This window comes from Engraulis encrasicolus, chromosome 11, assembly GCF_034702125.1.
Source record: "Engraulis encrasicolus isolate BLACKSEA-1 chromosome 11, IST_EnEncr_1.0, whole genome shotgun sequence".
NCBI classification, from domain to species: domain Eukaryota; kingdom Metazoa; phylum Chordata; class Actinopteri; order Clupeiformes; family Engraulidae; genus Engraulis; species Engraulis encrasicolus.
In genome coordinates this window covers 8,289,013-8,311,333 of record NC_085867.1, presented here as the reverse complement: position 1 = coordinate 8,311,333, position 22,321 = coordinate 8,289,013, and the positions used below count along the sequence as shown (strand labels likewise).

The following is a 22,321-nucleotide window of genomic DNA, read 5'->3' as shown; positions in this document are numbered from 1 at the left end:
AGACAGGGAGGTATCGGCAAAGGACCCGGATGTCAGGCGAGTGCCCTACCGGTTGGCCACGGCAGGGCCTGCGCAAAGTGTTTAATAAGATTCAGGGAAGTAATGTGTTAGTGACTGTGGCCTGTGAAAGTGAGTAAGTAAGCATAGATGCTGCAGCTAGTCTTAAAGGTGGTTGCGTTACACAGATGTGTTTATCAGTCTTAATGGATGCATGAATGAATTAATAAATATTGAATGAATGAATGACCAATACGTTATCTTTTTATAATGACATTTTTAGTCCTTCTGGCTGAGAGTCAAAACAGGAAGTAAAGCTTTTCACAGGGTTACTCAGAACAGAACTTGCACAATCTTATCAGACCTCTACTGTAAATGCAAGACCGGTTTGAAGCAAAAGCATGCTAATGACTGTGACTGATCTATTGGAGCTTGTGGTAAATCGCCAACTCATGCAAATGGTATTGCATTTGTAAGACAAATGGTGATTGAGTTAAAATCAGGTTGTAATTGTTGTTAATGGGGATGCTATGTTGTACTGTGCTAACAAACTACTGTGAATGGGCCAAGCCAGGCTGCCCAAGTTTGAAGCCTGCCTTCACTCCAACCGAAACGCTTATATACATGTACTGTATAAAAAAGGACTTTTAACGCGGACTTCAGAGTGCCTCGGACCCTCTCGCTCTACTTCAAAATAATGTAGATGTTGCTAATGTTATTGTTGGTCATTTCAGCAGTTGTTGGTGCAGTTCCAATGCTCACCTTTGCCCCACGACTGTGTGTGTCCCGGGGTGTCAAACTCTGGAATGACCCGGATGCCCCTCATGCGAGCAAACTCGATCACCATTTTCACGTCCGAGGGGGTGTACACGTGAGTGTACGGGTGATAGGCCCCCTGAACGTGAAGTATAAAAAAGGATTTAGGTTAACACCAAACATACAATTAAATCACACAGGCAATCTTCCTTTCCTTGATGGGTCTGGGAGAGAGCTTCCATTACAACGGAAATATTACCTACTCTCTACTGAACAAAATGAACCTGTGGCAAATGTAATATTATAATTAAATAGTTGATTGTCATGAATTGATGCAGTATATCGTAAAAATAAGTATTGCAATGCATTGTCATGAATCGCTGCAGTATATTGTGAAAATAAGCATTTAGCTATACATTGTCATGAATTGATGTAGTATACCGTGAAAATAAGTACCGCGATGCATTGTCATGATGACAATTTTTTTGCATACCTCTAGTGTGGGGAGGGACTCACCTGCTGGCTGAGGTCAGGGAAGGTGCGGCTCATGTAGGGGAAGGAATTGTCGTCCACAATGTGCCAGTGGAACACATTGAACTTGTTCCAGGCCATGGCATCCTGCAAAGGCAGAGAGCAAAACACATCGAGTCAGGCATGGATGGATGGATGGATGGATGGATGGATGGATGGATGGATGGATGGATGGATGGATGGAGGGAGGGAGGGATGGAGGGAGGGATAGACGGATGGATGGATTGATGGATCGATGAATAAATGCATTTCGACAAAGAGGATAGATCTAAAGAGTATTGTTTCAATTATTCAATTATTCAATTATTGTTTCATGTCAGCTGACGGTTGGCTCAGAGGTGTTTGAATCGATGAATAAATGTGTTTGTGGATGGGCGGTTGAATGGGTGGATCATCATATACTCCTGACAGAACTCCAAAACAGCGCCAGCTGTTAGTCTATAGTCTATCAACTATGACAAAAATTTTAAAAATGGAAAAAGGCCCTGGGCAGGATGAAACAACTTCCTCAAATGGACAGATGGACATGTGGATGTGTGGATGGCTGGATGGATATGTGAATGGATGGATGAATGGATATGTGGATGGATGGGTATGTAAATGGATGGACGGACGGATGAGTGCATAGATGGATGGATGAGTAATAACAATAAAAAAGATGTTCCACCCATCCACACATCTAACCTTCCCAGAGGTAAATGTCCAAACACCTCATCATGTGATCTTTCCAACTTGGTGTGACACATCTTAAGATTATATAGGCACTGTAGCGAAGGGGAGTAGAGTTGCCCAGCTGGGACTCGAACCCAGGCCTTCTGGGGTAGTAAACTGGGGCTCTGACCACTACACCAAAGAGCCAGGCTTGTTGGTATGATAGTCAGAACACACTCAGAACCCTAGTGATAGTCATTTCATCACACTGCCTTACCCATTGGGAAGTGCACCCATGCGCTTGACACACACTCAAGGTGTCCCTCACGCAACAGCCCATCATGATTCTCCCATCCAGTGTGCCCCATCATCAATGCTTCACCCATCACTGGGGTCCCTCACACCGGGGTCCCTCACATGGAATTACGGCTCACACACAATGGGTACGCTTCCGATGGCCTCACGGTAGCCATCCCACTTCTGACACCATTTGTAGCGAAGGGGAGTAGAGTTGCCCAGCTGGGACTCGAACTGGGGCTCTGACCGCTACACCAAAGAGCCAGGCTCCTTGGCATGTTAGTCAGAACACACCCACAAACCTAGTGATGGTCACTTCATCACAGGCACGTGATCTTAAAAAAAAACAGCGACTCTACTACTGTACATTGTAACTGTCAGCAGATCCTCAAGCACAATACAGTAGTACACAGACACTGTGCCTTTGCCCTGCCTGCAGCATCAGCTAATGTCAACTTGCAGGCTATCACAATAAAGTTTATTTGTCAACTGTCAGTCAAACACCTCTGAGCCAACCGTCAGCTGACATGAAACAATAGTCTATAGAGCCATCCTGTTTGTCAGGTTTGATCACGAGGACTCAAAATCACATGATGACACCACGAGTGTCACTTCAATCCTCAGAGCGGCAGACAGACTGCATGCACTGCTGTGTCATGCATCCAGTTGTAAGCAACTAAATGTCCTGGGAGCTTTAAGTTATTTAGTATGTTTGGCCTGTTTAACCTGTAATTCCTGTGGAACTTCTAGCCTAATTCTGAAGTAAGACCTGAAAGCCCAAATGGGAAACTACAACTCCTATTGTCATTGTGTGACACAACACTCCACAGCACACAAGTGCACATTGCACATAACAAAATTGCATTCATACCTCACCCGTGCAAGGGGGCAACCCCCAATGGTGCCCGAAAGGGAGCAGTGCGGTGGGACGGTACCATGCTCAGGGTACCTCATGTCATGGAGGAGGATGGGGGAGAGCACTGGTTAATTACTCCCCCCACCAACCTGGCGGGTTGGGAGTCAAACAGTCAACCTTTGGACTACAAGTCCACTTAACGCTTCTAGCCTAATTCCCACATCAGAAGAAGTTTCTGGATAGTTGTGCAATGCATTCAAGCTCCAAAAAGAAATTAAGTTGTGAACAATTATACTCTTTTGACTAAAATAATGGTTATGTACACTTGGTACTAGTAATAACATGGTTATATATGGTATGCTGACATGACTACTAATTTTGCTTGGTTTATTGGTAGTTTTTGTACATAGAGGTTTTGTATGGCATTTATACCATGTTGGATATGGTTTTAAGAAACAAAAAAACTAAAATCAAAGAAGTATAAAATATGTATAATAACTTCATCCAACATTACTGCAGTGCATACTGTCCTTGTGATACTGTCATCATCTGCAAAGGCCAAACAGCCTGACTGTTTTTCAAATAAACTGTGTGCTTTGACTTGGCTTATCAGCAAAAAATGCCTTCTAGGAAAGGTATGTGCCAATAGCCAAACCAAAGGAAGCAACTTGGATATTATTGACTTTCCTTTGCCACAGCAAAGCAGGCACCATAACAACATTCAGCCTTTAAACCAGACTTTCACCAGGACTCTTCACCTCCGCTCATTTCAACTAGAGCTTTGTAGACCCAAAGATGGTGCATGCCATCTTGTTGGATGCTATTCCGCCATGCCGTACAAAGGCAAAATGTAGTAACTACATATTTTGTCTATTGAGTTTAGACAGCAAATGGTCTTCATAACACCTCTTTTATCTCGTCACAAAAGCCTTATGGTCCAAATGTGTCCCGTTTAGAGATATGGCCATGTCAAACTTGTATATCCTGCAATATCCAACCTTATACACCAATACGTACTTTGAAGGCATTTTTCTCAGTTTCAATGTTGGAGTAGTTACTGCACTCTGCCTTTGTAGTACTAGCAGTATTGTGCCGCCACAGATAGGTCTGTATGAGGCTCATTGGAGGCTTCAATGAGCCGATAAAGTTGACACATACAGCCCTGAGTGAACCACAACCTTCTCCCCACAGTGGAGATGGGCAGTGTTGCCAGATTGGACAGTTTCACGCCCAATTGGGCTACTTAGGATAACCGTCTACAAATAAAAAGGGTTTTCTGCAGATTTATGGGCATAGAAACAAATAAATTTTTGGGCGGAATTTAGTGATTCCAGGCTGGTTTTTAGCATTTTTGGGTTGGAAATCATCATACACATCTGGCAACCCTGGAGGCGTGTGCCTGATGAGCCACTCACCAGATTGGCCAAGATGACTTTGAGTGGCACGTAGTGGCGCGATGTGTCCAATAGGATCCCTCGATGGGCGAAGCGGGGGAAGTCTGAAACCTCAGTCTTGTTGATGTTCCTCTGTTGAAAGAAGAAGAAGAAATCAAAATTCTGCTATGTGGAGATGTACTATGTGTGTACCTCCTGTGTCGTAACAGTATGCATGACTAGTGTGTGCTTGCTCAATGGATGAAAATGTACAGCTTCAGTTCCAACGGCATATGCAGGATACATGCCCACTTACACCACTCACTTTATTTGTTAGTGGGGGCTTGCACGCTCACTCCGATTCAAGGGGGAGGTTTGAGTAAGATGAGATTTTAACCCCTTAGCGCAGAGCCTATATGCATAACCTTACTGTCACTAAAATTGTAATGGCTATGTCTTAATCTATTACTTAAGGCTCTCTGCACTGTCATAGCAATGTTGTTATGATGTAGTTGATTATTTTCAGCAAATAGTGAATAGGCCTGCCGGTGACGCCATCTGCAGTAAGAGGCCATGCCCTTCCCCTTGCTCTCCAAAGTATTGGGACACATTACTCTTTCACATGCACGCACAAAAAAACAAGTTTCAAGGGCACAAACAGGTGAACGTGGCAATAATGGAACAGGTCAACTACTTACACTTCCATACTCGTCCTCGTACACCAGCTGGCTGAAGGTCTCCAGGCCTGTCGAGGAAAACACAACAGTACTGAGAAATCACAAGGATGCGCCACAGACAAAACACTTGCAGATGGTGATTATGACCGCTTCAAGGTCCATAACATCAAGTCAAGTCAGCTTTTATTGTCACTTTCTTCATATGCACAGGTCATACAAGGAAATTGAAATTACGTTTCTCTCTCTACACATGATGGGTTATCAAGTCATATACCGATAGTAAGACTGGGCAATTATGGACAATTCCATTATGGGCAGCCATGACCTAGTGGTTAAGGAGATGGACTTTAGATCAGAGGGTTGCCGGTTCGAATCCCACCCTTCCACTCCCTACCACACTTCATGGCTGAGGTGCCTGGCCTTGAGCGAGGCACCTAACCCCACATTGTAACCAACACCCTGTAAATATCTGTAAGTCGTTTTGGATAAGAACGTCAGCTAAGTGTAATATAATGTAATAAATTAGCATTCAAGTCTGAGGAGGTGAACGCACCACAATCACAGCAACAAGATCACGATCAAAACTTTTGGTCCCAAAGTACATGTTGAATTAGCACTGCATTTTTACCGTGTTGCACAGAGACATAGCATCTAACAAAATACACAATGCAGTACAGAGCCGTCATAGAAATACCCAAAGAGCATCCATATCTAGTGCAATCATTTGGTTGGATTCCAGCCATGTTTGGCTTGATTCCAGCATGCTCATGTGAAAGCATGATTGTAGACTCTGAACTCAACTGAGTGTATTCATAAACTCAGTTTTACTGCCAGCAATCTTCAATGAGTGATGGCACTGCATTTCATATTGCAGTGGGAACTAACCCTGCCAAAACTTAAAATTCAGCAAAAACAAGCAAAGAGTTGTAAAGTTGTAAAAACAAGTGTTTTATATACAGTATATTATTTTAAGCAGTGACAAGTCTAAAGTCAGCCGGGTCCCTCGTGCAAAAATGTTAAGTAATCAACATTAGAACGTGAATTGTCACTACTAAAGTTGTCTGAGTTGTCTTTTACTGACCTCTGCCGAATCGTCTAATATTGGGTGAGAGAGAGTGAGTATGTCAAGCATCATTGTATAGCTGTCAAGTGTGTTCGTACAACTAATATCGGTGGATACGCCTTTGTTCTTGCCTCTCAATGCCTCTCATGCCTTAAAAATCTTTGAAGTTTTGACCACAACTGTGTGTGTGTGTGTGTGTGTGTGTGTGTGTGTGTGTGTGTGTGTGTGTGTGTGTGTGTGTGTGTGTGTGTGTGTGTGTGTGTGTGTGTGTGTGTGTGTCCTACCTCTCAGGGCTCCCCACACCTTTGAGGCTTTGAGCATGGCAGCTGGTTGGTCCACACTCAGCTCATCTGCGAAGGAATGTAAGGGACACCATAGATACAAGATACAAGACAACACCACCATCATGTTGACCATTTACAGTAAACTACACAGACAACTGACTTTAGCGTAAGGACAAACTGGAATCAGCGGTGGGATTACTTGATAGCCAGTGTATGTTCCATCCATGATTAAGACAGACACGGCTATAACTTTGCTGTTACAATGACCAAATCATACTGTATTAATAAAGGCTCTGCTTGCATAATTGTAGTAGTGTAGTAAAGCTTTTTCAAGGCGTTTCATAGGCGTTCCACTGGCGGAACGGTGTGCATACTGGCAATAGGCCAACCTCTAAATAAACCAAACCAAACCGAACCATGCATGATGTAAAGTGATCTTTTACTATAGGCCTACTGCTGTCAACTCATAATTATTGGAGGTGAATCTTTAACAAACACGTGTGGTGAACAAAAAATATCTAGAATAGGCTACAGGGCAGTAGAATGTAGTAATTAATTTGTAATAAACTCTGTGAACAGTGCGTGTCATGTTGTGAGCTATGGTAATTTGTTTCTCAGTGCCACTGCCAGGCCAGGTAGCTTCTTCCTAGGCCTACCTGTTGAATAATCCCCCACACTTTGCCAGTCTACTTTGACTGAAGTCAATGGTGTAACTAAAATTAGGCTTCTTAGATTAAGCTGCGACAGTGACAGTCTGTGGATAGTCCGTTACACTGGGTAATCTCAGTTGCTAATTGGATTTGGGTGCGAAACAGATAAACGTCTCCGGTGGACGGCGGAGGAGAAGGAAACAAACGCAACATAAAACTTTGACCACACACACTGACTCACATGACTCGTCTGCTTTGGGATCGGGGAAACCATCGCACTCGGAGTCGGTCGACGTGATGAGTACTTGGAGCTGGGTCACTGCTTCGCCAAACGTCTTCTTTGGTTCCCATTTGGTGTTTTGTTTCTTCTTGTAGCCGAATATGTAATCAAAATACCTGCATACAATTCCAATTGTGTGTAAAGTATTAGTTATTGTGCAATATGCCTGTATTTTGCAAATGTGAATCTTTAAAGGGACATGGAAATGCACAATATTATTTCATTTATTTCATTCTTTCTATTTCACGTGATAAAGTAAGAGCCCTTTCTAAGTAACCACAAAGTCATGCGGAAGTAGTACAAGATCCTGGATTCTGCAAGGATATTGGGTCATTGGTCGACCAGGCAAAATGTGAAAGTCTTACCTGCGAAATGCAGTTTGCAGAATACTACAGCTGGACCCTGCTGATGACCCTTTGGCATGGATGATCTGGAAGTTGACACTGCTCAGCTTGAACGCGGTTGCGGACGACTGGACCTTCTGGGGCAATGGCCACAAAGAAACATAGTCCGTGTCTTGTAGTTTCTTGCCGTCGAAGTCATAAATGTCTTGATATCCCTGGCACACAGCAGCGGCTATCAAAATCAAAACCCCAATCTTCACAAGAGCAGCCATTCTGCTCTGTTAAAGCAACGTGAAAGTTGTAGTGTTGCGCACGGTCCAGTCCAGTCAACTGACCAGTCAGCTGAGCAATGCAGGAAGCAGAGAGAGCGCACAGTGAGAAAAAAAATATGGAAGGGGTGTGGCCATGGGCGGGATGAACGTGAATGGCCCAGCCCACAATACTAAATTGCATTAGTTAATTAATGTGTGCATTTGAAAAACTGAACACGTGTAGTCTTACAAGCTACCTAATTCGCGAGACTGGATAGTGGTGTGTTTTGAGTGAAAACAAAGACCATTTCAAATTATAAAATACAAGTATATGAAATGGCCAGTAGATGGCGACTCAGCACCTTGGTTTGAAGGAAGTGGATTCCGGATTGGCCGGAAGTAGTGGAGTTTGAAGGCGGAAACAGCATGAATGAGTTGCATGCTTTCACGGAGGTCACCTTATTGAAACGGTAGTTTTATACTTGAGGGGTAGAATACAGTGGTTTCTATTTTAGTGAACGAATTAGCAACAAAATATGGCCGAGGCACACCAAGCTCGCGTGACAAAAGCTGTGGAAGATATGGTTGAAAACCTGGAGCGAGACCACATACGCAAGATGCAGGTAAGATTCCCCCGATCATGCAGCACCTTACCTAATTTCCATTTACATTACACCACTGATTCTCTTGTCATGTCATGCAGGTGTGCACTTGTATAACTTGTGAAGTTATCTATGTAATCCATAGGGCTGGCAATGGGGAACTTCAGATCTCAATGTCGGTTGTAATATATGCTGTCGGGTAATAACAATGGAATTAACCATCATTCAGGGATTAACCTGACTTTCCAGGTCATGCTTTGATTTTGAAGCAATGTGTAGTTCAGCAACAGGGAATGGCACATTACACAAAAGGTACTTGCTGTATTAAATGACTCATACCTGGTGCCATCAGTGATAAAGGCACGGGCGAGAGAGGCACCTGTCTAATCAAACCCTTCTATCTTGTGCCACTTTCTCCAGGCGCGCATGTTCCACTGTAGCGCCCAGTGTTGCGAGCGTTCCACGGACAGCATGAACCAGGTGCATTCGTGCATCGAACGCTGCCATACCCCCCTCGCACATGCGCAAGGAACGGTCACCGCAGAGTTGGAAAAGTTCCAGGTAAGGTCAATTCCACTTATCTTTTACACACGTCGTAATGGATTCATTAGAACTTGTCTTCCATGCATGGGATTATAGCACATCTTTCTGGCTTGAGATGGGAAGTGTGTGGTTGCCTGGGGAGGAAGAGCTTCAGTGTGTGTGGATGTGTGCATGTGTTATGTATTTTGAGGACCCTCAAAAACGAAATGTTCATCTCAAGGGGCTATCCTCTTATAAAGAATTTGTAATGTCAATGCTACACAGACATTGTTAACAAAAAAATACCCAGATTTTCTTCGCATGCAGACCTCAGTGGTCCTCCTGTCTATGCAATACTTAGTACTCACCTTAACACATGCTCTGGGAAGGCTGCAAAGCCCTCCACTATCTTATTGCGTAAACACTGTTTTGAGTAGTTGGCTATTTCGAAATATTATTTGACCTATTTAACCATCAGAGTAATACTATCTTTTTACCCTGTCTGAGGTCTGCTTTTCTTTGACACTATTGCCAAGCATGAATCAGCCCCTATAGTGATACTAAGCTATTAAATGGCCTGAACTTATTCTGTACACTTATTCTCATTATTTATTTAACCATCCTTGCATCTTAGAGGTTTAGCGCACCTATCCCTTAGGTTGCGCACCTATCCCTTAGGTTGTTTCTCCAACATGAATAACATGATCACTTCCAGCGCCGACAAGAGTGGCAGCATGTTTCAGTAGCTCTGTTTTGTTTTTTGTCTTCTTTTTTCGTTTCAGTCTTTTTATTTTCACATGGGTAAGCGGTTACAGCGTCAGACTTGTAGCTCATAGGTTGCCAGTTCGACCCCTGACCTGCCAGGTTGTTGGCGCGGTGGTGGTGGTGGTGGTGTAATTAACCAGTGCTCTCCCCCATCCTGCTTCATGACTGAGATACCCTAAGCATGGTACTGCCCCGCTGCCGCACTGCTCCCTTGGGGCGCCATTGGGGGCAGCCCCTTGCACGGGTGAGCAGGGTTCCCACGGGTCATGGAATTTCATAAATGTTTTTCCAGTCATGGAAAGTCATGGAATTTTACCATTTTGCACGCACAGTCATGGAATATCATGGACTTTTCTTAACAGCTGAGTAAAAGCAAAAACTTTTTTGTTTGGTGTATAACATTGTTTCTTACTGGTTATAGCCTACTACAACGCTTCGCCAGATACAGCTAAGTTTTGCGCTGTAATGTGCAGCATTTTAGAATGCAATGAGCCCACTGAAGTCTGGCGGTTAGGTGGCTCGGTGTCGGCTCTTAGGATAATTTAGTTTTCACACTTTAACATTTTTTTTAACATAATTTCTTTTTACCGAAATGGTCATGGAAATTCTGTTTTTTGGGTCTGGAAAGTCATGGAAAATCATGGAATTTTATATCTGAATTAGAGTGGGAACCCTGGGTGAGGCATAAAATGCAATCTCGTTGTGTGCAGTGAACACTTGAGTGCTGTGGGGTGCCGTGTCACTATGACAATGGGAGTTGGAGTTTCCCAGGTGGACTATCACTTAATTTCCCCCAGGGATCAATAAAGTTACTCCACTCAAACACGATCTCCTCTTCTCTTCTCCACTTCATCCACAGGACAGGCTGTCGCGTTGCACCATGCACTGCAGTGACAAGGCGCGGGACCTGTTCGACACGGGCGCCAAGGAGCCGGCGGTGCGGGTGGCCATGGAGCAGTGCGTAGGGAGCTGCGTAGACGATCACATCAACCTGCTGCCCAGCATGACCCGCCGCCTGCAGGACAGCCTCAACTCCATAGCCGAGTCCCAGCCACAGTGACCAGACCATCACAACGTAGCCTACCACACCATACCGCATCACATCAAATCAAATCACACCGGCACGGCAGCCTTACCATAATACACCATCAGGGGCCTCATGTATAAACCTGGTTCAGGAGTAGACCAGTTTGAGTTAGGAGTTAAATCATGTAATAGAAGAGCCTGGAGTCCTCATTTTCTTGAAGCCACATATTCTTAAGAATTTAAGAACTCCAGGCTCTTCTATTAGACGATTTATCACTTAACTTAATCTGGTTTACTCCTGAACCTGCTTTGTCTTATAGGCAGAGACGGTCGATTAAAGAATCTTTGGTATAGGCCCCAAGGCTTGGGAGACGACTGCAGGAATAAAACCTACCCAGATAATATCACAGAAGAGGGCCCAACTGGCAACCATACCTCACATCCTCACCAACAGGCTTTTGCGATTGGGAAATGACCTTGACAACATCACAGAAGAGGGACTGACTGCCAGCTAGCACAGTGGCTGCTGAGTGTATAAACATGTCACTTACTTGGTCAGGCTGAACATGGAGGCTCTGATACAGCAATGCAAGCAAATATTTTCTTATAAGAGTAACATTATTCAAACTCTGCTCACCCAATGCAAAGGAGTGTGCTCAAGTTTGTTCTCCTAAGGGGGCGTTGTCCCCTCCTTCTCTTTCTGTGACATTTGGTGACGGCTTGCATAAGATGTGCGCTACCGCCATCTACTGTGCCAAGGGAACTCCATTTATTCTCAACCTAAAGCTTCCAAAGGTCTCCTAACCGATGGTCTCTTAAAGGGGCGTTCACATGACATCACATAGATCCAGGAAATGCATGGGCTTGAATCATCTTGCTCTACTCTACTCTCTTTGATGCAAGGTCAGGGTGATGTACGTATGGGCTCACGTATGGATGGATGGATGGATGGGTGGATGGGTCAGTGGATGGAGGCATGGATGGATGTGTGTGTGGTACTGTAAATGGTCATCATGTGTTTCACCCCAAGAAAAGGGATTCTGATTGAATTTGTAGGGCTATTCAGTCATTAAGGCAGCCTGACCTCTGGGTTTGGTTTTACTGTCGAGATGTTATTATTGTTTTGGGTGTTGAAATGAGACATCCCATTGCTGGCCTGATATTCTGAGGAAATAAGATGAAGGAAGGACATTCAGCTTTGAAAATACCCAATTTGTTGTTTGATTTAATTACACATGGCACTGAACCGCAGCTGTTAATAAAATATTTACAAACATGATATAACATGATGTAGTACTAGTACATATAATATGGTGCTAAAAAAATATCCACCACAGCCATGCTGACAAAGTGACTATTTGTGACATGACCTTGATATTTGTGTGTGATAGTCAGTTGTATTGCATTGGCCAGGCTTCAGATAACAAGGCAGCAAGTGTGCGTAATCCGCTCAATGTTTTGTACATCCCTCCAAAGATTAAGAGGGACGTGCAACTCGGGTTTAACATCTCTGATCAGAGGGGTACACTAAGAAGTTCTCAACTGGTTCAGGAGTAAACTGGGTTAAGTCTAGGGCTGGGTATCGCAGCCAGCTTCCTGTATCGATTCGATTTCGATTCTTAGGGCTTTGAATCGATTAATCACGATTCAATTCGATTTGATTCGAATCATTCCGAATCGATTTAATCCGTTCCTTTCTTGTTGCCAGATTTCCCCCAAAAGATGCTATTGCCTATTTTTATATAAAAATGTCAAAGGGCTGTGGCTTGACAGTGTGAACAGATTGCTAATTTGTAATAAGTAGGCCTAGGCCTAATTGACTAATACCTACTCGGTATTTTCCATAGACCTAAATTAAACAAAAAGAACAAAAAGAAAAAGAACCAAAAAAAAATCGCTTTTGTGCCCTGTGAATCGATCATGTGAATTTCGATTCGATTCGATCGATTAACTTGATTAATTTACCCAGCCCTAGTTAAGTCAAGAGGTGAATCATCCAATAGAAGTGCCTGAAGTCCTGCCTCAAGGCTCCTCTATTAGATGATTTACCTCTTAACTTAGCCTGGTTTACTCCTGAACCAGCCCCATAGTATAGGCCCCTGCACTGTGTGTTTGTTTGCATGCCTAGTGTTGGGTGGCGTTCTGCGGATAAGTGACAGTGGAAGTGTTTGTGGCTGTGGAAGTAAAAACGCAGCGAGGTCGGTGTGTGCTGCACATTCATACACACACTCCTTGCTGCTTGTGACAAAGTTGTGTCCTCTCTGTGAAAAAGAGTCATGTACTGTTCGGCTTTCTGACTTTGTGCTCATGTTTGTTTTTTATACAAACAATAAATCAATACCTGCGATACCTCAGCAGTGGACCCTGTGGTGTTTTTTTTATTGAACAAGGGCACAGGAAGTACATGTTAAATGCACACTGCAAAATCCAAATTACGATAACTAGCCTAGTTCTCACTGTGATATTTGAGGATTTTGCAGAAGGCCTCCTGGACCTTTTAGATCTGATGAAGACATAGCACAATTTCATAATACTACAATACAAGTGGTATTTGTACCATAATTTTGTTCTCCGTACAATCAAAACACAAAGATTTCAGAGTTTACATACAGTAGCCTTACTTACAGCAACCATTTGGGTTGTGTACACTAATTCCAAATAAAGAGGGCTCTCTTTATTTAGTTTAGTTCTTACCATGAAAGGAAAGAGGGCATATATAAACACACACACACACACCACTGTGGCTGGTTAGATGCATTTTAATGGATGTCTGGCAATGACATTCTGCCTGGTGTCATTTTTTGTCTTTTTTGGTCAGCTCCTCTCTGTCCGTCAAGAGACAGCAGCCACTTGGTCAGCAAGGCGTAGAAATGTTCACTCATGTAACACACATCACCACCACGACAAGGGGCCTGTTACAAAGCTGGTTAAGGAGTAAACCAGATTAAGTTAAGAGGTAAATCACCTAATAGAAGAGCATGGAGGCCTAATTTTAAGAAAATGATGACTCCAGGCTCTTGGTTTACTCCTGAACCAGCTTCTTAGTATAGGCCCAAGTAGGATGGATAACTAAAGAAACAACAACCCTGATATTGAAGAAAAAAGAGGGCTGGCTACAGCTTTATGGGGGCAAATCGTTTCTCCACACTCGTGTCTTTACCTCGGCCCTCTTTCCTCGTAGTAGATTTGGGTAAATACTGCACATCTATCTACTATTTTAAAAAACAAGATTGATTTACAGTATCTGAAAGAAAAATAATTGTCAAACCAACTCTGAAACACAAACAAATTTACTCATGTGAATCAAGGTTTAATATCTTCTTTCCCAGATAAATCACCTTTATAGTTTGAATGTTAAATTAATGAATGAATGTCCAAGTTGACAATGAGGGACAGAGAACACGGCGTGAATTTTGCAGAATTGACTTGAACCCCATCATGTTTCATACAGACAGTAGAAGGGCCCAGTTACAGCTACAGACAGCTGAGGTATCTTGCAGTAAACATCCACCCACTACAACATCAGATGGGTATACTAAGAAGCTGGATCAGGAGTAAACCAGGTTAGATTAAAAGGTAAATCATCTACGGTAATAGAAGAGCCTGGACTAAGAAAACGAGGACTCCAGGCACTTCTATTAGATGATTTACCCCTTAACCTAACCTGGTTTACTCCTGAACCAGCTTCTTAGTATATGAGCCAAAATGCCCAATAAGTACACATTTGCAGTGCTCATTCAACAAAGAGAGTGATGACTAACGCTATACGTGTGAAATGCAACCCTTTCAAGTGTTGAATCCGCTAGCACAACAAATATACTCCGTTCTAGACATGACCAAACAAAAACAACCAACATCGTCCCAGTAACATCAAGGCAATAGAGCAGCCCTGTTTCATTCATATTGAAGGGGCGCAATATAAACACACTTCGGGTCTATACTAAGAAACTGATTCAGGAGTAAGCCAGAATAAGTTAAGAGGTAAATCATCTAATAGAAGAGCCTGGAATCCTCATTTTCTTAAAAGAAAGAAAACGAGGACTCCAGGCTCTTCTATTAGATGATTTACCTCTTAACTTAACTTGGTTTACTCCTGAACCAGCTTCTTAGTAGAGACCCCTGCTGTACACGACCAGAAGAACATCAAAGAGGAGAAGAGCCCCACTACATGAGAGCACTAACGACAGGCTGGCCCATATGGGGCACTGACGTCTTTTTAGTAGCAGGGGCAGCCTGGTTCAGGAGTAAACCAGGTTAAATTAAGAGGTGAATCATCTAATAGAAGAGCCTAGAGCATTACGAAAATGAGGAGTCCAGGCTCTGCTATTAGATGATTTACCTCTTCACTTAACCTGGTTTACTCCTGAACCAGCTTTGTAGTATAGGCCCCATATGTCAGAGTGGTGCAAACACAGCTTGTGCCATTGTTGTATGAATTAAATTATCATTTGCTTTACTATAGCATGGTAATTGCTTTTCAAATAATTACCAAGTTATGTATTTAATGAATACAAAAAAATGGCATTAACTGTGGTTGCACCACCTGACTTCTGCTATTAAAAATGGCAATGGCCCATACACAGAAAATATGAAACGTACAATATATCTAAACATGTCTATGGGCTGGCCTACAGCTCGCTCGACAGAAGCACCAGAGGGTCAGCTACCTCTCATCAGAGGCAACACACGCACGCCCACACACACACGCACGCGCGAGCGCGCACACACACACACACGCACCCGTACACACACACACACACACACACACACACACACACACACACACACACACACACACACACACACACACACACACACACACACACACACACACACACACACACACACACACACACACACACACACACACACACACACACTCACTCACCTTTACATGCACACGTGTGCACACTCACACATACTGTACATACCCCCGTGATGAATACTTACACTTCAACACAGAGAACAACAACACCAGTTAGAGCGCACAGTGAGCTTACAAGAGTAAATTAAAATGAAGAAAAAAAACAATAGTAACATAACATAAATAGGAATGAAACGTTAAAGAAAAAGTGACAAAGCAAAATCAATGAATATAACATAATAAAAGAAGGCGTGTAAAAACAAAAGCATGACTGGATGAGGGACCTATACGAAGAGGCTGGTTCAGGAGTAAACCAGATTCAGTTAAGAGGTAAATCACCTCATAGAAGAGCCTATGCTCCTCTATTAGGTGATTTACCTCTTAACTTAACCTGGTTTACCCCTGAACCAGCTTCTTAGTATAGGCACGAGTTCACTGAGAATGTTCTGGAATGCGGAGGGGTAAAAAGTACAAAGGTATCCAGATGCACATAGCTGCCTGTGACACACTAGCGTGTGCCGATCTGTTATTGGCAATTAAAATTAGAAATGACAAGTTAAATAATAAAAACAAATTGTAATGACCATAAAAGAAAATACACCAAAGTAAAAAATAATAATAATCATAAATGACATAAAACATAACCGAAATGAATTTTCTGGTATGATGACATAAGGCATGAATGTGAATGTGAACTTGTGAAATATGATGGTGGACGGTCATGTTTGTTTGTGACGGGGGGGTGGACAGGGACAGGAGTGGACAGGAGAGAAGGGGGGGGCAGGGGGTGTATGGGGTCACGATACACTCCTGGCACTGCTCTCTGGTTCGGGGGTGTCGAGTCGGCGTTCGGACTGGGGCGAGGTGTAGAGGAAGTTACAGCACACGTAGAGGGGGAAGAAGAGGAGGCGGCTGTCCAGGTTCATCACCACGTACTCCTGCCAACAACACAATCAATCAATCAATCAATTAATTATTTAATGAATTAATTAATCAATCAATTATTTTTTAGTCAATTATTCATTAAGCACAGGGGTGTAGAATTATTTTGGCCCAAGGGCCACAATGAGTTTAGAATATTGGTCAAAGGACCAGATTTCGCAGGCAACTTGACTGTCAATAGCACATAATAAGGTCTTTGTGTACGTTTTGCATTTGTGTATTTATTTACGTAAGCTGTCAGACACCTTAGTTTCCCTCGGGATAAATAAAAGTACTCTACACTACTTCTACTCAGCTGTAACATGACAGACCTGGTCCTTCTCCAGTGTCAGGAGCTGGTAGCCAGTACTGCGACTGCACACCAACTTGCCGCTGTTGTCAAACGACGCCAGCCGTAACCTGGAAACACCAGAAATTCAGAAGCAGAAGATCAACAGAGACATTTCAACCTTGAATTTTTTATTTTATTTTTTTTTTTTTTAAGTATATATATAAATATATATATATGTCAGATGTGTGACGTGGTGAATGGTCACCGCTCATCTGTTTAGAAGGTGAAGGATTCAGTAGAATTATCTGTACAAAAAAGGAGACATGAAGGTATAGCAAGTCCAGTAAAGCTTTGCAAAAAAAAAAAAAACTTGATGTGTGCGGATTGTCTCCTTTTTTGTACAGAAACGTCAGCTTAATACCTGTAAGCCAGATGTCTCGGTGGCTATAATTTTAGTGCTTAGTTTTTCACATCAGATGTGTACCTGTAGGCCAGATGTCTTCGTGGCTGTAAGCTTACAGCTCCCCCACATGGCTGACTGAGGGTATTGCGCTTGAACATGATGAAGCGGTTTGTGTATGTCACCAGCAGGTCAAAGCCGAAGTTAAAGCCAGTCCACCTCCAGCAGTACTGTGCAGAAACAATTTGAAATTACAATTACAACTAGAAATGCACACAGAGATTGTAGACCTTCACCAAGGAAACTGTTTGATAGAACATTTGACTATGTTACACCCTGTTTTTTCCCCAAGTCTTTCTGTCTTGTTTTTGTGGAGTTAAAAACGTGAATGTCAAAATTCGCCCTATACCGCAATGGTGAAGAATGTTTTAAAAAATTCCTGGATCCAGATCGTGATCCAGACAACCACTAAACTTTAATCACTGGTTCCTTTTGTCATTTCCAACAACTCCACAATGTTTCATCCAAATCTGTTCATAACTTTTTGAGTTATCCTGCTGACAAAACAAACAGACAAACTGACCGAAAATAACCGTCTTGGCGGAGGTAATAATAACGATTACAACACATTACAACTAGTCCGATTTCAACTATTGGCTTTATACAGGCTTTGGTCAAGTAAGTCTTCAGTGTTATCTCTGACTGCAATGTATTTCATATCATCTCAATCTTAATTTCTATCTTTTTTTCTATCATTTACAGTATATCACGAAAGTGTATACACTCCTCACAGTTTTTGCAAATTTGCAAGTATATCTTTTCATAGGAAAGCATTACAGAAATTTCACTTTGACACAATGATTAGTGACCTTTTAACAACATATTTAACCGCTTAAATGTCTTGTTCACTCAGAAAAAAAACAAAATACAGCCATTAATGTTTGAACATGTACTCACAAAAGTGAGTACACCCCAGATTAAAATCCGGTAGAGAAGGAGCTGTGTTTGCTCGAATCGTGTCGAAATGAAACGAAATGAAAAGGGATGAAAAGGGAGACCATCAGTGTACGTTTCAACCTTTTTTCACATTGAATTTTAACATTTTGAGTCTGCATCTGGCTTAAATACATTGGTGTGAGATTTGAATGCAATCCTATGGAGAATATCATGATCTGCTTCAGTAGTCACAGTGCATGTTGACATGCATGTTTCTTTTAGGTGTATTTCAGATTACCAATGTTGACAGCATCCATGCATCCCCAAACCATGTCAGTCCCACTACCATGCTTGGCTTTTGATAGGATACACTTGTTTTGACCACCACACATGCTTGACACCATCTAAAGTATACGTGTATTTGTTTATCTTGGTCTCTTCAGATCACACAACATGGTTCCAGTGGCCCATATCCATCCTTGGTCTGTTCATCTCTCTTGAGACCAAGATAAACAAATTTGCTTTAGATGGTGTCAAGCATGTGTGGTGGTAAACAAGTGAGTTTTACAAAAAAGTGTATCCTCTCAATAGCCAAGCATGGTAGTGTGGCTGACAAGGTTTGGGGATGCATGAATGCTGTCAACATTGGCAATCTGAAATACACCTAAAAGAAACATGCATGTCAACATGCACTGTGACAATTGAAGCAGATCAAAATATTTACCATAGGATTGCATTGAAATCTCACAACAATCTATTTAAGCCAGATGCAGACTCAAAATGTAAAAGTTCAATGCAAAGAAAGGTTGAAACGCACACTGATGACCTCCCTTTTCATCCCTTTTCATTTCGTTTCATTTCGAGACGATTCGAGCCAACACAGCCCCTTCTCTACCGGATTTTAATATGGGGTGTACTCACTTTTGTGAGTACATGTTCAAACATTAATGGCTGTATTTTGTTTTTTTCTGAGTGAACAAGAAATTTAATCAGTTAAATAAGTTGTTAAAAGGTCACCAATCATTGTGTCAAAGTGAAATTTCTGTAATGCTTTCCTATGAAAAGATATACTCAAAAATCTGAAAAACTGTGAGGGGTGTATTCACTTTCGTGATATACTGTAGTGCATTTAACATTGTTAGAATGGCATATGTTGTGATCAGTAAACTCTAAGGGACTGGAATAGAAGTGAGGGCCTACATCTCCATCTTTGCTCAGTTTCCTCCCGCACCGCATGCTGTTCAGCTCAAACTCCTCCTTGTTGGCCTCCTGAGGTCTAGAAAAAAAAAAACAGTAGAATTGGGAGTCAGCCTGCAGGTGCATCACAGTGGGACAAACATCACTGGAAAGGAGAGGCTAGAGCACGCGGCAGCTTAGTTTGTAAGACTTTATCATGTGCAAACCCCGGACTAACGTTTCAATGTTGCTACACCGTAGAGAAGATGTAGCAACGCTGAAACGTTAGTCAGGTGCCCATAATAGTCTTAAATAGTCTTAAATAGTCTTAAAGGTGCACTGTGTAGGATGTGGCCAGAGTAGGTATTGCAACTATGCTGCTCACTGAAATTGGGCTACTGGTCTACTGCCAAATTTGATCTTTTCATGAATATTTACTAAATAATGAACTAATATGTACTAGCATGATCAAAGTGAAATACGTTTTTCCAGCTAAAAATGTCGATTTCTGGAAATTCAAAATGGCGGACCATGGAGAAAATCCCCCTTTTCATGTATGAAAAGTGCAATTTTCTCAGTCATAATGAATACTTGAAATTTGATGGTGATCGTAAGTATTCATTAAAAAGGTAACATTCATGAATGGGCAGCATGAATTCTGGAAATAAACAACTAAATAAATACAACTAATATTACACAGTGCAACTTTAAAAACTAAGCTGCAGTGTGCTCCAGGCTCTCCATTTCAGTCTAGAAATACACATTAATGAAGACATGCAGTAGTTTAGTGAAGCAGATCAGTCAGTAACAAAACAAAGCTCATTTATAGAGCCCATTTAACAATGAATACTACCCAAAGCGCTGTTCAAAGGTTAAGTTCAAGGTCACCAACAACAAAAAGAGCAGTTCAATACAAGAGTACTTCAATACAGTAATGCACATCTGTAACCGAGAGGGATACAAATAGACAGATAGATGGATGTATTTAGCGATACAAACGATGAATCTACTTATTAATGATCAATATATTAATGCGTTAATCAATTTTTAAAAAAATAACAATCTCAATTAATCACCAATTGAACTGACAAGAGACCCAGGTGAAATGGGCATGGGAAGAGTGTGTGTGAAGAGGGGTGTGAAAATATTTGGAATACAAAGCGGATTCCAAAAAAGTTGGGACACTTGGTATTTTGTGAATAAAATCAAAATGCTGGCATTTTCAAAACATTCAATATGTTAATAAGGTAGAGCATTGTGTACAGACAACATATCAGTTGTTAAAGCCAAGCAGAATGATTGTTTTGGGGTAATTATGTGATAATTAAAAATTTCACCCTTGCAACAAATTCCAAAAAAGTTGGGACAGGTCCAATAAAATGCTTTTTATGTTGGATAAGACTAAACACAACACAAGGGAGGAGACTTAACATTTAAATACTTTGACTGATGGCATGATTTAATTTAAAATATATATATATTTTGATGTGCAAGACATGATTTCAGCAGCTCAACTGATACAGTAGGTGTGTTCTTCGACTTGTTTATCTTCTTGTTATGCTTAATATGTGGCATATCCTCACTGCAAGAAAACAATTTTGTCACCTGTTTACTCTTATGATGGAACCACACTGTTGGAAAATAGTAGAGATTGAAATTTGCCATCATTATGGGGCAATATCTTAAGACTGTGCTCCAAAATATAATGCCTTGGTAGCTATGTATGCTGTTTAAAGTCTGAATATATCATTCAGCCCTCATTTTAATGCTCTACATGAGTAAGAAGACCATAACCAAGGCATCTCTGCACCCCTTTACCATCATATATGCAGTCTTTCAGACTGACCACTAAATCAAGCTGAAGTATTCATTTTCTTCATAACCTGGAGGGTGCATGACTCCATGATTTTAAAAAAGAATGAAATATTTTCAATTCTGTAATCAGAGGACAGTTTCACATGTCACCTAGGTCCATCTGGAATGAGCTTTGCCACTTCCAACTCTTTTTAATGTCTGCATCATGTGCCTTAATCAAGTGTTGTGTTTATGGTCATTTTTTCAACAGCTGTCATTGTTGGAGTGTCATAGTTGGCTTATTGACGATGGGTATGTCATGATCTCATAACTCGTGCACTGATTTCACAGAACTCTACATTACAGAAATAGGCCTTATATGCCTGTAATTTTGATAATTCATTCTCTCTGTGTAATAGATCAGTAATTAGTCCCTCAAAATCTTCACTTCTGAGTGCCACAGCCTTTCTGTGATGGTATTTTATCTGTGCATTCATGTTGTCAGTCAATATAGTTCCTTTCAAAATATTCCTCCTTGTGTTATTTTTAGAATTATTCAACTATTACAACATTTTTTGGCACTGTCCCAACTTTTTTGAGATTTGTTGCATGGGTCGAATTTTAAATGACCACATATTTCCCTCAAAACAATGCTTTTGCCTCATTTTAACTGTTCCTATGTTGACCTTGTGCCATTGTTCATCTTATGCATGGATTGAATGTTTTGAAAATGCCAGCATTTTGATTTTATTCACAAAATACCAAGTGTCCCAACTTTTTTGGAATCCGCTTTGTATTTAAATGTAGTATTTTATCTAACTTTTAATTAAAATTTTTAGATTTAGCAGGGTTTTTTCAAGAAACATTGAGATTTCGGGGGAAAACGCAGCTCAATTAATCGTAAGTCAAACGATAAGGCAATCAACTAAAGATTAATGAATTAATCGATAATTTGCATGACTAGATGTGTTAAAGAGGATGTGCATGAATGAGGGGAGAGAGGTCTGAATGCG

The 22,321-nt window shown here is 41.6% G+C and overlaps 3 protein-coding genes across 8 annotated transcripts in view; 1 reads left to right on the top strand and 2 right to left on the bottom strand.

Annotated features, from left to right (window-relative positions):
* The window catches only part of hexb (hexosaminidase B (beta polypeptide)), a 33,362-nt gene extending 25,253 nt beyond the window's left edge, over positions 1 to 8,109 (bottom strand). For all 6 annotated transcript variants that reach the window (XM_063209847.1, XM_063209843.1, XM_063209842.1 and 3 more), the window contains exons 1-7: positions 7,781 to 8,109; positions 7,377 to 7,531; positions 6,486 to 6,551; positions 5,160 to 5,206; positions 4,504 to 4,614; positions 1,270 to 1,371; positions 760 to 892 (exon numbers count right to left, since the gene is read on the bottom strand). In XM_063209847.1, coding sequence (XP_063065917.1) covers positions 760 to 892; positions 1,270 to 1,371; positions 4,504 to 4,614; positions 5,160 to 5,206; positions 6,486 to 6,551; positions 7,377 to 7,531; positions 7,781 to 8,031 — 865 coding nt within the window. In that variant the 5' untranslated portion in view covers positions 8,032 to 8,109. The remainder of the gene's footprint in view (positions 1 to 759; positions 893 to 1,269; positions 1,372 to 4,503; positions 4,615 to 5,159; positions 5,207 to 6,485; positions 6,552 to 7,376; positions 7,532 to 7,780) is intronic.
* A 314-nt stretch (positions 8,110 to 8,423) lies between these two features.
* Positions 8,424 to 13,279, top strand: fam136a (family with sequence similarity 136 member A). The gene is made up of 3 exons (XM_063211166.1): positions 8,424 to 8,633; positions 9,033 to 9,173; positions 10,759 to 13,279. The coding sequence occupies exons 1-3, from the start codon at positions 8,547 to 8,549 to the stop codon at positions 10,957 to 10,959; spliced, it is 429 nt and encodes a 142-aa protein (XP_063067236.1). The 5' UTR covers positions 8,424 to 8,546; the 3' UTR covers positions 10,960 to 13,279.
* Positions 13,280 to 16,194: 2,915 nt separating this feature from the next.
* The window catches only part of gmcl1 (germ cell-less, spermatogenesis associated), a 19,506-nt gene continuing 13,379 nt past the window's right edge, over positions 16,195 to 22,321 (bottom strand). The window contains exons 12-15 of the mRNA XM_063211169.1: positions 19,539 to 19,614; positions 17,487 to 17,632; positions 17,043 to 17,130; positions 16,195 to 16,727 (exon numbers count right to left, since the gene is read on the bottom strand). Coding sequence (XP_063067239.1) covers positions 16,587 to 16,727; positions 17,043 to 17,130; positions 17,487 to 17,632; positions 19,539 to 19,614 — 451 coding nt within the window. The 3' untranslated portion in view covers positions 16,195 to 16,586. The remainder of the gene's footprint in view (positions 16,728 to 17,042; positions 17,131 to 17,486; positions 17,633 to 19,538; positions 19,615 to 22,321) is intronic.

Excerpts from the sequence above, each read along its gene's own strand:
- fam136a (XM_063211166.1), top strand. The coding sequence starts at position 8,547 with ATGGCCGAGGCACACCAAGCTCGCGTGACAAAAGCTGTGGAAGATATG. Across the intron at positions 8,634-9,032 it reads ACCACATACGCAAGATGCAG|GCGCGCATGTTCCACTGTAG; the intron begins GTAAGATTCCCC and ends CACTTTCTCCAG. Across the intron at positions 9,174-10,758 it reads CAGAGTTGGAAAAGTTCCAG|GACAGGCTGTCGCGTTGCAC; the intron begins GTAAGGTCAATT and ends CTTCATCCACAG.